Genomic DNA, 15,321 nt, shown 5'->3' on the forward strand with positions numbered 1-15,321 from the left:
CATGCGGCCCATTCCTCCAGTGACAGGCGGCCCATTCCCCCAGTGACAGGCGGACCATTCCCTCATTGACAGGCGGCCCATTCCCCCAGTGACAGGCGGCCCATTCCCTCATTGACAGGCGGCCCATTCCCCCAGTGACAGGCAGACCATTCCCTCATTGACAGGTGACCCATTCCCTGAGTGACATGCAGCCCATTCCTCCAGTGACAGGCGGCCCATTCCCCCAGTGACAGGCAGACCAGTCCCTCAGTGACAGGCGGACCATTCCCTCATTGACAGGCAGCCCATTCCCTCAGCAACAGGCGGACCATTCCCTTAGCGACATGCGGCCCATTCCCCCAGTGACAGGCAGACCATTCCCTCATTGACAGGCGGCCCATTCCCTTAGTGACATGCAGCCCATTCCCCCAGTGACAGGTGACCCATTTTGATTTCTTTGTTGGACAATATTCTACAGAGAGGACACTATAAAGGAAATTCTAGTTGCTGATGACGATATACTTTTTCTTCCAGCGTGGTTCGAACTATGGATCTCTGGTGACAAATGAAGGGCAGTACCAGGTGTACGCCAAGACAGCATATTACAAGGTAAAATAAACCAGAGAAGGGTACAAAACTTCACCCTCAAAATAAGCTCACTCTTTATGTTAACTTCATGTTGGTGGTCAACGTATGTAATTCCAATTGGGAGGGGTTTGATCCATTGGGATTGTGTACAATGGGAGTGAACAGGAAGGGGTTTGATCCACTGGGATTGTGTCCAATGGGAGTGAACAGGAAGGGGTTTGGGTCCATTGGGATTGTGTACAATGGGAATGCATGGGAAGGGGTTTGGGTCCATTGGGATTGTGTACAATGGGAGTGAATGGGAAGGGGTTTGGGTCCATTGGGATTGTGTACAATGGGAGTGAATGGGAAGGGGTTTGGGACCATTGGGATTGTGTACAATGGGAGTGAATGAGAAGGGGTTTGGGTCCATTGGGATTGTGTATAATGGGAGTGAATGGGAAGGGATTTGGGTCCATTGGGATTGTGTATAATGGGAGTGAATGAGAAAGGATTTGGGTCCATTGGGATTGTGTATAATGGGAGTGAATGGGAAGAATTTTGGGTCCATTGGGATTGTGTACAATGGGAGTGAATGGGAAGGGGTTTGGATCCATTGGGATTGTGTACAGTGGGAGTGAATGGGAAGGGATTTGGGTTCATTGGGATTGTGCACAATGGGGGTGAATGGGAAGGGGTTTGATCCATTGGGATTATTTTCAGTGGGAGTGAATGGGAAGGGGTTTGGGTCCATTGCGATTGTGTACAGCACTTGATAAACTGAGAGGTTATAACTGCCAGGAAAGGCCGAACAAGCCAGGGGTCTTTTCTCTAGAAAAGAGAAGGCTGTGGGGTGGCCTGATCGAGATCTTTAAAATTCTGAAAGGCTTCGATAGGGTGGACATAGAGAAGACATTTCCCCTTGTTGGGGGCGGGGGGGAGACCAGAACTTGGGGGCCATCAATACGAGACAGTCACTAATAAATCCCATGGGGAATTCAGGGGAAACCTCTTTACCCAGAGAGTGTGGAGGATGTGGGACTCATTCCCACAGGGAGTGGGGAGAATGTGGGACTCACTCCCACAGGGAGTGGCCGAGGTGATTTGCAGAGATACATTGAAGGGGGGAAGCTGGATACTTACATGAGAGGGAAAGGAACAGAAGGATACGGTGATGGGGTGAGATGCAGTGGGGAGGGAGGTTTATATGGACCATTATAGACCAGATGGGCCGAAGTGCCCACAGGACAAGGACATTCATACATGAGGTGACCATTGCACCCTGTGGTGATGGGATCACCAACCTGTGTCAAACCAAACCCTTCTCCTATTCTGCTCTTTTCTCGTTTCTCTTCCCTCAGGGTAACATTGCGGCCATTAAACACATCAACCGGAAGAGGGTGGAGCTGACTCGCACTGTGCTTTTTGAGCTCAAACACGTATGTTACGTCTTTTGCCCTCCTGCATCCATCTCTCTTACTCCTCCATCTCTGGTTGTGTTTTCTTTTCCTCTTCGTTCTCTGTCCAGTTCAAACACTGCAGGTCCCACAGGTAAACGGTGTCCACGGACTGGGCTCTGCTCCAAAACTCCAGGCTCCTATCTGGAGACTAGGTGATGAACGGAGGGGGTAGGGCATGGGTAGAGGATAAAAGGATGGACTGGATTTAGGAGGGGACCAGGATGTATTCAGGTCCAGTGTCTGTTGAGGCATTGGATCAGGTGAGTGTGAAGCATTTGGGAAGTTGCCAATAGACTTTGTGCAAGATAATAGGACAACAAATCTATAACATATATTACATTTACAGTGGGAGTGAATGGGGAGGGGTTCAGCTCCATTGGGATTGTGTACAGTGGGAGTGAATGGGAAGGGGTTTGGATCCATTGGGATTGTGTACAATGGGAGTGAATGGGACGGGGTTCGGCTGCATTGGGATTATGTACAATGGGAGTGAATGGGGAGGGGTTTGGGTCCATTGGGATTGTGTACAATGGGAGTGAATGGGGAGGGGTTTGGGTCCATTGGGATTGTGTACAATGGGAGTGAATGGGGAGGGGTTTGAGTCCATTGGGATTGTGTACAATGGGAGTGAATGGGAAGGTGTTTGGGTCCATTGGGATTGTGTACAATGGGAGTGAATGGGGAGGGGTTTGGGTCCATTGGGATTGTGTACAGGTGGAGTGAATGGGGAGGGGTTTGGGTCTATTGGGATTGTGTACAATGGGAGTGAATGGGAAGGGGTTTGGGTCCATTGGGATTGTGTACAGTGGGAGTGAATGGGGAGGGGTTTGGGTCTATTGGGATTGTGTACAGTGGGAGTGAATGGGAAGGGGTTTGGGTCTATTGGGATTGTGTACAGTGGGAGTGAATGGGAAGGGGTTTGAGTCCATTGGGATTGTGTGCAGTGGGAGTGAATGGGGAGGGGTTTGGGTCTATTGGGATTGTGTACAGTGGGAGTGAATGGGAAGGGGTTTGAGTCCATTGGGATTGTGTACAATGGGAGTGAATGGGAAGGGGTTTGGGTCCATTGGGATTGTGTACAATGGGAGTGAATGGGAAGGGGTTTGGGTCCATTGGGATTGTGTACAATGGGAGTGAATGGGAAGGGGTTTGGGTCCATTGGGATTGTGTACAATGGGAGTGAATGGGAAGGGATTTGGGTCCATTGGGATTGTGTATAATGGGAGTGAATAGAAAGGGGTTTGGTTGCCTTGGGATTGTGTAGAATGGGAGTGAATGGGAAGGCGTTTGGGTCCATTGGGATTGTGTAGAATGGGAGTGAATGGGAAGGGGTTTGGGTCCATTGAGATTGTGTAGAATGGGAGTGAATGGGAAGGGGTTTGGGTCCATTGGGATTGTGTACAATGGGAGTGAATGGGAAGGTGTTTGGGTCCATTGGGATTGTGTATAATGGGATTGAATGGGAAGGGGTCTGAGTCCATTGGGATTGTGTACAATGGGAGTGAATAGGATGGGGCTTGGATCCATTGGGATTGTGTACAATGGGAGTGAATGGGAAGGGGTTTGGGTCCATTGGGATTGTGTACAATGGGAGTGAATGGGAAGAGGTTTGGGTCCATTGGGATTTTGTACAGTGCGAGTGAATGGGAAGGGGTTTGAATCCATTGGGATTGTGTACAATGGGAGTGAATGGGAAGGGGTTTGATCCATTGGGATTGTGTAGAATGGGAGTGAATGGGAAGGGGTTTGGGTCCATTGGGATTGTGTACAGTGGGAGTGAATGGGAAGGGTTTGAGTCCATTGGGATTGTGTAAATGAGAGTGAATGGGAAGGGGTTTGGGTCCATTGGGATTGTGTACAATGGGAGTGAATGGGAAGGGATTTGGGTCCATTGGGATTGTGTATAATGGGAGTGAATAGAAAGGGGTTTGGTTGCCTTAGGATTATGTACAGTGGGAGTGAATGGGAAGGGTTTGGGTCCATTGGGATTGTGTACAATGGGAGTGAATGGGATGGGGTTTGGATCCACTGTGATGTGTACAGTGGGAGTGAATGGGAAGGGGTTTGGGTCCATTGGGATTGTGTAGAATGGGAGTGAATGGGAAGGGGTTTGGGTCCATTGAGATTGTGTAGAATGGGAGTGAATGGGAAGGGGTTTGGGTCCATTGGGATTGTGTACAATGGGAGTGAATGGGAAGGTGTTTGGGTCCATTGCGATTGTGTATAATGGGATTGAATGGGAAGGGAACTGAGTCCATTGGGATTGTGTACAATGGGAGTGAATAGGAGGGGGTTTGAGTCCATTGGGATTGTGTAAATGGGAGTGAATGGGAAGGGGTTTGGGTCCTTTGGGATTGTGTATAATGGGAGTGAATGGGATGGGGTTTGGATCCATTGGGATTGTGTATAATGGGATTGAATGGGAAGGGGTTTGAGTCCATTGGGATTGTGTACAATGGGAGTGAATGGGAAGGGGTTTGGGTCCATTGGGATTGTGTACAATGGGAGTGAATGGGAAGGGGTTTGGGTCCATTGGATTGTGTACAATGGGAGTGAATGGGAAGGGATTTGGGTCCATTGGGATTGTGTATAATGGGAGTGAATAGAAAGGGGTTTGGTTGCATTGGGATTGTGTAGAATGGGAGTGAATGGGAAGGGGTTTGGGTCCATTGGGATTGTGTAGAATGGGAGTGAATGGGAAGGGGTTTGAATCCATTGGGATTGTGTACAATGGGAGTGAATGGGAAGGGGTTTGGGTCCATTGGGATTGTGTACAATGGGAGTGAATGGGAAGGGGTTTGAGTCCAGTGGGATTGTGTAAATGGGAGTGAATGGGAGGGGGTTTGAGTCCATTGGGATTGTGTAAATGGGAGTGAATGGGAAGGGGTTTGGGTCCATTGGGATTGTGTATAATGGGAGTGAATGGGATGGGGTTTGGATCCATTGGGATTGTGTATAATGGGATTGAATGGGAAGGGGTCTGAGTCCATTGGGATCGTATACAATGGGAGTAAATAGGATGGGTTTTAGATCCATTGGGATTGTGTACAATGGGAGTGAATAGGATGGGGCTTGGATCCATTGGGATTGTGTACAATGGGAGTGAATGGGAAGGGGTTTGGGTCCATTGGGATTGTGTACAATGGGAGTGAATGGGAAGAGGTTTGGGTCCATTGGGATTTTGTACAGTGGGAGTGAATGGGAAGGGGTTTGATCCATTGGGATTGTGTAGAATGGGAGTGAATGGGAAGGGGTTTGGGTCCATTGGGATTGTGTACAGTGGGAGTGAATGGGAAGGGTTTGGGTCCATTGGGATTGTGTAAATGAGAGTGAATGGGAAGGGGTTTGGGTCCATTGGGATTGTGTACAATGGGAGTGAATGGGAAGGGATTTGGGTCCATTGGGATTGTGTATAATGGGAGTGAATAGAAAGGGGTTTGGTTGCCTTGGGATTATGTACAGTGGGAGTGAATGGGAAGGGTTTGGGTCCATTGGGATTGTGTACAGTGGGAGTGAATGGGAAGGGGTTTGGGTCCATTGGGATTGTGTACAATGGGAGTGAATGGGAAGGGGTTTGGGTCCATTGAGATTGTGTAGAATGGGAGTGAATGGGAAGGGGTTTGGGTCCATTTGGATTGTGTACAATGGGAGTGAATAGGATGGGGCTTGGATCCATTGGGATTGTGTACAATGGGAGTGAATGGGAAGAGGTTTGGGTCCATTGGGATTGTGTACAATGGGAGTGAATGGGAAGAGGTTTGGGTCCATTGGGATTTTGTACAGTGGGAGTGAATGGGAAGGGGTTTGAATCCATTGGGATTGTGTACAATGGGAGTGAATGGGAAGGGGTTTGGGTCCATTGGGATTGTGTACAATGGGAGTGAATGGGAAGGGGTTTGAGTCCAGTGGGATTATGTAAATGGGAGTGAATGGGAGGGGGTTTGAGTCCATTGGGATTGTGTAAATGGGAGTGAATGGGAAGGGGTTTGGGTCCATTGGGATTGTGTATAATGGGAGTGAATGGGATGGGGTTTGGATCCATTGGGATTGTGTATAATGGGATTGAATGGGAAGGGGTCTGAGTCCATTGGGATCGTATACAATGGGAGTAAATAGGATGGGTTTTAGATCCATTGGGATTGTGTACAATGGGAGTGAATGGGAAGGGGTTTGGGTCCATTGGGATTGTGTACAATGGGAGTGAATGGGAAGAGGTTTGGGTCCGTTGGGATTTTGTACAGTGGGAGTGAATGGGAAGGGGTTTGAATCCATTGGGATTGTGTACAATGGGAGTGAATGGCAACGGGTTTGATCCATTGGGATTGTGTAGAATGGGAGTGAATGGCAACGGGTTTGATCCATTGAGATTGTGTAGAATGGGAGTGAATGGGATGGGGTTTGGGTCCATTGGGATTGTGTACAATGGGAGTGAATGGGAAGGTGTTTGGGTCCATTGGGATTGTGTATAATGGGATTGAATGGGAAGGGGTCTGAGTCCATTGGGATTGTGTACAATGGGAGTGAATAGGATGGGGCTTGGATCCATTGGGATTGTGTACAATGGGAGTGAATGGGAAGTGGTTTGGGTCCATTGGGATTGTGTACAATGGGAGTGAATGGGAAGAGGTTTGGGTCCATTGGGATTTTGTACAGTGGGAGTGAATGGGAAGGGGTTTGGGTCCATTGGGATTGTGTACAGTGGGAGTGAATGGGAAGGGTTTGAGTCCATTGGGATTGTGTAAATAAGAGTGAATGGGAAGGGGTTTGGGTCCATTGGGATTGTGTACAATGGGAGTGAATGGGAAGGGATTTGGGTCCATTGGGATTGTGTATAATGGGAGTGAATAGAAAGGGGTTTGGTTGCCTTGGGATTATGTACAGTGGGAGTGAATGGGAAGGGTTTGGGTCCATTGGGATTGTGTACAATGGGAGTGAATGGGATGGGGTTTGGATCCACTGTGATGTGTACAGTGGGAGTGAATGGGAAGGGGTTTGGGTCCATTGGGATTGTGTAGAATGGGAGTGAATGGGAAGGGATTTGGGTCCATTGAGATTGTGTAGAATGGGAGTGAATGGGAAGGGGTTTGGGTCCATTGGGATTGTGTACAATGGGAGTGAATGGGAAGGTGTTTTGGTCCATTGGGATTGTGTATAACTGGATTGAATGGGAAGGGAACTGAGTCCATTGGGATTGTGTACAATGGGAGTGAATGGGAGGGGGTTTGAGTCCATTGGGATTGTGTAAATGGGAGTGAATGGGAAGGGGTTTGGGTCCATTGGGATTGTGTAAATGGGAGTGAATGGGAAGGGGTTTGGGTCCATTGGGATTGTGTACAATGGGAGTGAATGGGAAGGGGTTTGGGTCCATTGGATTGTGTACAATGGGAGTGAATGGGAAGGGATTTGGGTCCATTGGGATTGTGTATAATGGGAGTGAATAGAAAGGGGTTTGGTTGCCTTGGGATTGTGTCGAATGGGAGTGAATGGGAAGGGGTTTGGGTCCATTGGGATTGTGTAGAATGGGAGTGAATGGGAAGGGGTTTGGGTCCATTGAGATTGTGTAGAATGGGAGTGAATGGGAAGGGGTTTGGGTCCATTGGGATTGTGTACAATGGGAGTGAATGGGAAGGTGTTTGGGTCCATTGGGATTGTGTATAATGGGATTGAATGGGAAGGGGTCTGAGTCCATTGGGATTGTGTACAATGGGAGTGAATAGGATGGGGCTTGGATCCATTGGGATTGTGTACAATGGGAGTGAATGGGAAGGGGTTTGGGTCCATTGGGATTGTGTACAATGGGAGTGAATGGGAAGAGGTTTGGGTCCATTGGGATTTTGTACAGTGGGAGTGAATGGGAAGGGGTTTGAATCCATTGGGATTGTGTACAATGGGAGTGAATGGGAAGGGGTTTGATCCATTGGGATTGTGTAGAATGGGAGTGAATGGGAAGGGGTTTGGGTCCATTGGGATTGTGTACAGTGGGAGTGAATGGGAAGGGTTTGGGTCCATTGGGATTGTGTAAATGAGAGTGAATGGGAAGGGGTTTGGGTCCATTGGGATTGTGTACAATGGGAGTGAATGGGAAGGGATTTGGGTCCATTGGGATTGTGTATAATGGGAGTGAATAGAAAGGGGTTTGGTTGCCTTAGGATTATGTACAGTGGGAGTGAATGGGAAGGGTTTGGGTCCATTGGGATTGTGTACAATGGGAGTGAATGGGATGGGGTTTGGATCCACTGTGATGTGTACAGTGGGAGTGAATGGGAAGGGGTTTGGGTCCATTGGGATTGTGTAGAATGGGAGTGAATGGGAAGGGGTTTGGGTCCATTGAGATTGTGTAGAATGGGAGTGAATGGGAAGGGGTTTGGGTCCATTGGGATTGTGTACAATGGGAGTGAATGGGAAGGTGTTTGGGTCCATTGCGATTGTGTATAATGGGATTGAATGGGAAGGGATCTGAGTCCATTGGGATTGTGTACAATGGGAGTGAATAGGATGGGGCTTGGATCCATTGGGATTGTGTAAATGGGAGTGAATGGGAAGGGGTTTGGGTCCATTGGGATTGTGTACAATGGGAGTGAATGGGAAGAGGTTTGGGTCCATTGGGATTTTGTACAGTGGGAGTGAATGGGAAGGGGTTTGAATCCATTGGGATTGTGTACAATGGGAGTGAATGGGAAGGGGTTTGGGTCCATTGGGATTGTGTACAATGGGAGTGAATGGGAAGGGGTTTGAGTCCAGTGGGATTGTGTAAATGGGAGTGAATGGGAGGGGGTTTGAGTCCATTGGGATTGTGTAAATGGGAGTGAATGGGAAGGGGTTTGGGTCCATTGGGATTGTGTATAATGGGAGTGAATGGGATGGGGTTTGGATCCATTGGGATTGTGTATAATGGGATTGAATGGGAAGGGGTCTGAGTCCATTGGGATTGTATACAATGGGAGTGAATAGGATGGGTTTTAGATCCATTGGGATTGTGTACAATGGGAGTGAATGGGAAGGGGTTTGGGTCCATTGGGACTGTGTACAATGGGAGTGAATGGGAAGAGGTTTGGGTCCGTTGGGATTTTGTACAGTGGGAGTGAATGGGAAGGGGTTTGAATCCATTGGGATTGTGTACAATGGGAGTGAATGGCAACGGGTTTGATCCATTGGGATTGTGTACAATGGGAGTGAATGGCAACGGGTTTGATCCATTGGGATTGTGTACAATGGGAGTGAATGGGAAGGGGTTTGGGTCCATTGGGATTGTGTACAATGGGAGTGAATGGCAACGGGTTTGATCCATTGGGATTGTGTACAATGGGAGTGAATGGCAACGGGTTTGATCCATTGGGATTGTGTACAATGGGAGTGAATGGGAAGGGGTTTGGGTCCATTGGGATTGTGTACAATGGGAGTGAATGGGTAGGGGTTTGGGTCCATTCGGATTCGAGACAGACGGAATGTGGTTTTGGAAATAACCAAATTTCCAAATATGTCACTCCACATATTGTCTAACCACTGCTGTGGAGTGATTGGCAGATTGAACTCAACATCCTTCAAGGTTAATGAGTGTGGCGCACAGTCAGATGCCCAGGTCTGACGCCTGGCCACTCGTGTGGGCTGATCCTCTGCAATGTCTCCCTCTGACTCTCTGCCTTTCTCTCACTCTGCAGATGAGAGACGTACAAAACGAACATCTAACCCGTTTCATAGGAGCCAGCATCGACCCACCAAACATCTGCATCATTACAGAGTACTGTCCCCGTGGGAGCTTACAGGTATGGGGTCCAAGGGCGGGATCTTCCACTCTGAAGTCTCAGGCCGGTGGCGGGTGCTGAAGTCAGAGTGATTCCCACTGTGGGGGCTGGTGGGGGCTGACCACATCGGGCCTTGCGCCAGTCGGCTCATTAAATATACACCCGGGAGGAGTTTGCTGATTCTCGTGGCAATGGTGGGCAGGTAGTCGCCGTCTCCGCCATTACCTCATGGGGTCGAAGGTCTGGGTGCCATATTTGTAGAGCACCCAGACAGCCTGCACTATCCCTTCCACCTTTGCCTGGTCGCTGCTCCAGCCTTCCTTGCTAACTCTTCCCCCACCCCCCATTTCCTTCCTTGGACATCCTCCACGCAACCTGCACTGCCACCACCCGCTCTCAGGCACAGGCTGACATTTACAGACACCGCCCCCCCACCCCCGCAAGAGGACAATACAGCACCATCTCGCCGTTAATCGTGGAAGAAGTCTAACCCCGTCAGGTGCCCGCCACTTACGGGCAGTCATAAAAGTGAATGTTCTAATTTTCACTGGCAAGGGAACCTCGTTTGGAGAGAGAGCCTAATTCCAGTGGGCTGGCCTTTTAAAAAGAGTGCATGACTCGCGACACTGTGCATCGGGAAGTCTGATCCGCCCTTAGCCTGCCTTTTAGGTCCCAAGAGCAAAATTGCTCAGTTGTCCCCGACGTCGGGAAAGAGACATAGCGACGTTTTTCTCCTTGCGCTCCTCAGGTCACTTTGCAGGAATACCATTATAAGGAGAAAACAACAATTTGTTCTGTATGTGAAGAGTGCTGATTGGTTGGCAAGTGGACTCTGATTGGTAGAGGCGTTGCCATGGAGAATGCACCAGTTGATGGTGACTGACGGTTAACTGCCAAGCATTGTTTGAAATTTAAACCAGGCAGCTTGACCCTGATTGGTCATGGCATTGCCCTGGGGAATGAACCAGCGAATGGCTGTCGCTTATTTTGTTTAGCTGAAACAGGCGCAATGTGTGTACGTGTTCTTTCTGTCTGCAGAGAACAGGGCCCCGTGCATTAATATATGTAGCTTCCAGTACACGCAAATGCACCACATTGCGAGCCCGACTGACAATCTTAAACTGGTCGTCAGTGTAATTCTTAGCACACTGAGGATTATTTAGTAAATGTCGTCCAATCGCACGGAATCACATCTAATGTGTCTTTTGAGTTTTGCAAGCACGGGCTGGTTGGGTACAGACTATTCCTTGCCCATTGCGAACAGTTCCCCCGCCCGCCACGCTTCTCCACTGCTGGCGGGACCGTAAGATTCCGCCCGAACACAATTTAACGGAAAGTGTGTCCCTCACCAGATACACATTTCACCCCAGTCATGTGAAGGTCACTTGTTGCAGTGTCTCACTCCTACAGTATTTCTATGTTTATGCTGTTCGGTATTGGGGTTTTCCAATGGTCAAGGCATTGACCAGATGAAGGTATGCAAGCAGAATCCACCATAAAGCCTTCACCTGGCTTTAGAAGGTGCTAAGCCGTTGTGTGGCGCAGTGGGGAGCGTCCCTGCCTCTGAGCCAGAGGTTCTGGGTTCGAGTCCTGCCTCAGGACTCGATGGCCAAGGAAGGTGTGTTCATAATGCGGGCAAACAGGTTGAGTGTCAGCCTGCAAGTCCTTCCAACACACGCCCGTGGCAGGCAGTAAGAGCGGGAGAGATTCCTGGTCAGTCCACCAGCGATGGAAAGAAATCTGGGAGTCTCAACCATTGCTATCCATAGCTCCGGACTACAGCAGGCATGTGAAAAGTGCGTGTTGCCACAGCAACTCGGACTCCCCGTGTGATTTGTAACATACCACCACCACCAAACAGTTATCTCTACATCATCTATTTTTAGGACATTTTGGAAAATGAGAGCATTACCCTGGACTGGATGTTTCGATACTCGCTGATCAATGATATTGTCAAGGTGAGGCCCACTCGATTTGTCCTCCATAAGCGTTCGATGTAGCTAAAGGGAAATCCGCATGTTACTGGGGTCATGAGGGATATGAAGGCTTAGAGCGGTGGAAGAATAGAGGAGCTGAGGTAGACGTTCAGCCATGAAGACAGAGAAGGATAGGGCATGGCCTACTCCTGCTCCTCTTCCATAGGTCCTTAGGTGCAAGGTCCAACAATAAACCACCGCTTTCCCTTTAGGATCGAGGAAGCCCAGATCCCTGAGGGCAGGGAGGTCACCAACGTCCGAAAAAGGTGCGGCCAGTCAGGAGATAATGACAGTGCGTCGTCGTGGCGACACATTTTGGGTTTTTCAAAGTCTGCAGGCTGTTGGAGGAAGAGGGTAGATTGAGGGAGGGGGCAAGGCTCCTGAGGGGAGAATGGGAAAGAACTGGAGATGTGCCGATGACTCCAGATTTCAGCAACAACGACTTGCATTTATCGAGCGCCTTCAGCTTAGTAAAATATCCGAAGATGCTTGAGGGGAGCGATGGTCAAACAAAGTGAGACTCTGAGCAACATGAGGTGATATGAGGGACGGGTGACTCAAAGCGCGGTCAAAGAGGCCGGCTTTAAGGAGCGTCTTAAGGGAAGAGAGAGGCGGAGAGGTTTAGGGGAGGGAATTCCAGAGCTTAGAGCCTCAGGCCACCAATGGTTCAGCGGTAAGGCCAGTATTGAAGGAACACAAAGATTTCAGGGGGTTGTTGCGTAGTGTGGGGTTACATAGATCGAGGGCAGTGGTGGGGGAGGGGGAGTGAGGCTGTTGTGGGATTTGAAGCAAGGATGAGAATTGCCGGGATGGGAGCCAATGTCCATGAGCAACAGGAAAGGGATGGTTAGGTTGGAGGGTGGGAACGGTCGTACGTTTTACATTGGCATTGGCATCGAAGGAGAGACAGGAGTGCAGAGGTTAGAGCAGTAACCTCAGGAGGAGTGACAGTATAGAATGAGAGAGGGAGGAAGAGGAAGAAGAGGAGATAGTGGAAGGATGGGTCTGCCCTGGGGTGTTGAGTTAGGTTGCTGATGGGGAGACGTTGGTCGTGGCTCTTCTCTGCTTGGCAGCACGTTTCGGCATCGCTACCCTCTCCGCACAGCTGATTGCTCCATCTCTCATCTCCTCCCAGGGAATGGCATTCTTGCACAACAGCGTCATCGGTTGCCATGGAAACCTCAAATCCTCCAACTGTGTGGTTGACAGTAGGTTTGTTCTGAAGATTACTGATTATGGGCTGGCCAGCCTCAGATCAACACTCGATTCAGAGGACCAGCATCTGATGTATGCAAGTGCGTCACTCAACTATCATACTCAATTATTCAGCATGCACAGGCTAGGCGAGTAAAGGGGTATCATTACCCATCGCGTCACCGTTAACTCTTTAATTGCCCGTCAAGCTGAGGGCATAAAACGTGTGTCGGGAATTCAGGAGGAACTTCTTTACCCAGAGAGCCGGGGGGGGGAATGTGGGACTCGCTCCCACAGGGAGTGGGGAGAATGTGGGACTTGCTCCCACGGGGAGTGGCAGGAATGTGGGACTCGCTCCCACGGGGAGTGGGGAGAATGTGGGACTCGCTCCCACGGGGAGTGGGGAGAATGTGGGACTCTCTCCCACGGGGAGTGGGGAGAATGTGGGACTCTCTCCCACGGGGAGTGGGGAGAATGTGGGACTCTCTCTCACGGGGAGTGGGGAGAATGTGGGACTCGCTCCCACGGGGAGTGGGGAGAATGTGGGACTCTCTCCCACAGGGAGTGGGGAGAATGTGGGACTCTCTCTCACGGGGAGTGGGGAGAATGTGGGACTCGCTCCCACAGGGAGTGGGGAGAATGTGGGACTCGCTCCCACGGGGAGTGGGGGAGAATGTGGGACTCGCTCCCACGGGGAGTGGGGAGAATGTGGGACTCGCTCCCACGGGGAGCGGGGAGAATGTGGGACTCGCTCCCACGGGGAGCGGGGAGAATGTGGGACTCGCTCCCACGGGGAGTGGGGAGAATGTGGGACTCTCTCTCACGGGGAGTGGGGAGAATGTGGGACTCTCTCCCACGGGGAGTGGGGAGAATGTGGGACTCTCTCCCACGGGGAGTGGGGAGAATGTGGGACTCTCTCTCACGGGGAGTGGGGAGAATGTGGGACTCTCTCTCACGGGGAGTGGGGAGAATGTGGGACTCGTTCCCACGGGGAGTGGGGAGAATGTGGGACTCGCTCCCACAGGGAGTGGGGAGAATGTGGGACTCGCTCCCACGGGGAGTGGGGGAGAATGTGGGACTCGCTCCCACGGGGAGTGGGGAGAATGTGGGACTCGCTCCCACGGGGAGCGGGGAGAATGTGGGACTCGCTCCCACGGGGAGTGGGGAGAATGTGGGACTCTCTCTCACGGGGAGTGGGGAGAATGTGGGACTCTCTCCCACGGGGAGTGGGGAGAATGTGGGACTCTCTCTCACGGGGAGTGGGGAGAATGTGGGACTCGCTCCCACAGGGAGTGGGGAGAATGTGGGACTCGCTCCCACGGGGAGTGGGGAGAATGTGGGACTCACTGCCACGGGGAGTGGGGAGAATGTGGGACTCGCTCCCACGGGGAGTGGGGGAGAATGTGGGACTCTCTCTCACGGGGAGTGGGGAGAATGTGGGACTCTCTCCCACGGGGAGCGGGGAGAATGTGGGACTCGCTCCCACGGGGAGCGGGGAGAATGTGGGACTTGCTCCCACGGGGAGTGGGGAGAATGTGGGACTCTCTCTCACGGGGAGTGGGGAGAATGTGGGACTCGCTCCCGCGGGGAGAATGTGGGACTCGCTCCCACAGGGAGTGGGGAGAATGTGGGACTCGCTCCCACGGGGAGTGGGGAGAATGTGGGACTCTCTCCCACGGGGAGTGGGGAGAATGTGGGACTCGCTCCCACAGGGAATGGGGAGAATGTGGGACTCGCTCCCGCGGGGAGTGGGGAGAATGTGGGACTCTCTCTCACGGGGAGTGGGGAGAATGTGGGACTCTCTCCCACGGGGAGTGGGGAGAATGTGGGACTCGCTCCCACGGGGAGCGGGGAGAATGTGGGACTCTCTCCCACGGGGAGCGGGGAGAATGTGGGACTCGCTCCCACAGGGAGCGGGGAGAATGTGGGACTCGCTCCCGCGGGGAGTGGTCGAGGTGAATCGCAGAGATGCATTGAAGGGGGGAAACCTGGATAAAGACACGAGGGAGAAAATTTAGAACGATGTGGTGAGGGGTTGAGATGAAGGGCCAGGATAAAGCAGTTGGGCCAAATGGCCTGCTTCAGTGCTCCAAACTTTTGATGTGCCTTCTCCTGCCTGAGTTATCAAAGACACTTGTCGGGTGTGATACTGAGCCATTCAGACCAGTGGCTAGCCTCAGTCAGCATTAAGTTGTTTGGCTCTTTAATTTCCCTCAGTCCTTCTCTTAGAGGGAAGGCAGGGCAACATTCTCACTGCTGAACACTGTCCAGTGACTCTGGCTGGTGAGTTCCCTACAGGTCAGCTGAGGGCAGAGTCAGGATGGGCTGTAATACTGAGCATAGTCAGGTTAACCCGCAGCAGGAGGCAGCACCTTTAGCAAGGGATGAGGGGTGATAAAACAT

General features: G+C 51.0%; 1 protein-coding gene across 1 annotated transcript in view; it reads left to right on the forward strand.

Annotated features, from left to right (window-relative positions):
- The window catches only part of LOC144672261 (atrial natriuretic peptide receptor 1-like), a 55,970-nt gene that overhangs the window by 21,251 nt on the left and 19,398 nt on the right, over window positions 1-15,321 (forward strand). Inside the window, exons 9-13 of the mRNA XM_078534102.1 lie at window positions 514-588; window positions 1,908-1,985; window positions 9,665-9,769; window positions 11,635-11,706; window positions 12,860-13,019. Of these exons, the coding sequence (XP_078390228.1) occupies window positions 514-588; window positions 1,908-1,985; window positions 9,665-9,769; window positions 11,635-11,706; window positions 12,860-13,019 (490 nt within the window). The remainder of the gene's footprint in view (window positions 1-513; window positions 589-1,907; window positions 1,986-9,664; window positions 9,770-11,634; window positions 11,707-12,859; window positions 13,020-15,321) is intronic.

Source organism: Cetorhinus maximus, chromosome 36 (assembly GCF_964194155.1).
Source record: "Cetorhinus maximus chromosome 36, sCetMax3.hap1.1, whole genome shotgun sequence".
Taxonomy (NCBI): Eukaryota; Metazoa; Chordata; class Chondrichthyes; order Lamniformes; family Cetorhinidae; genus Cetorhinus; species Cetorhinus maximus.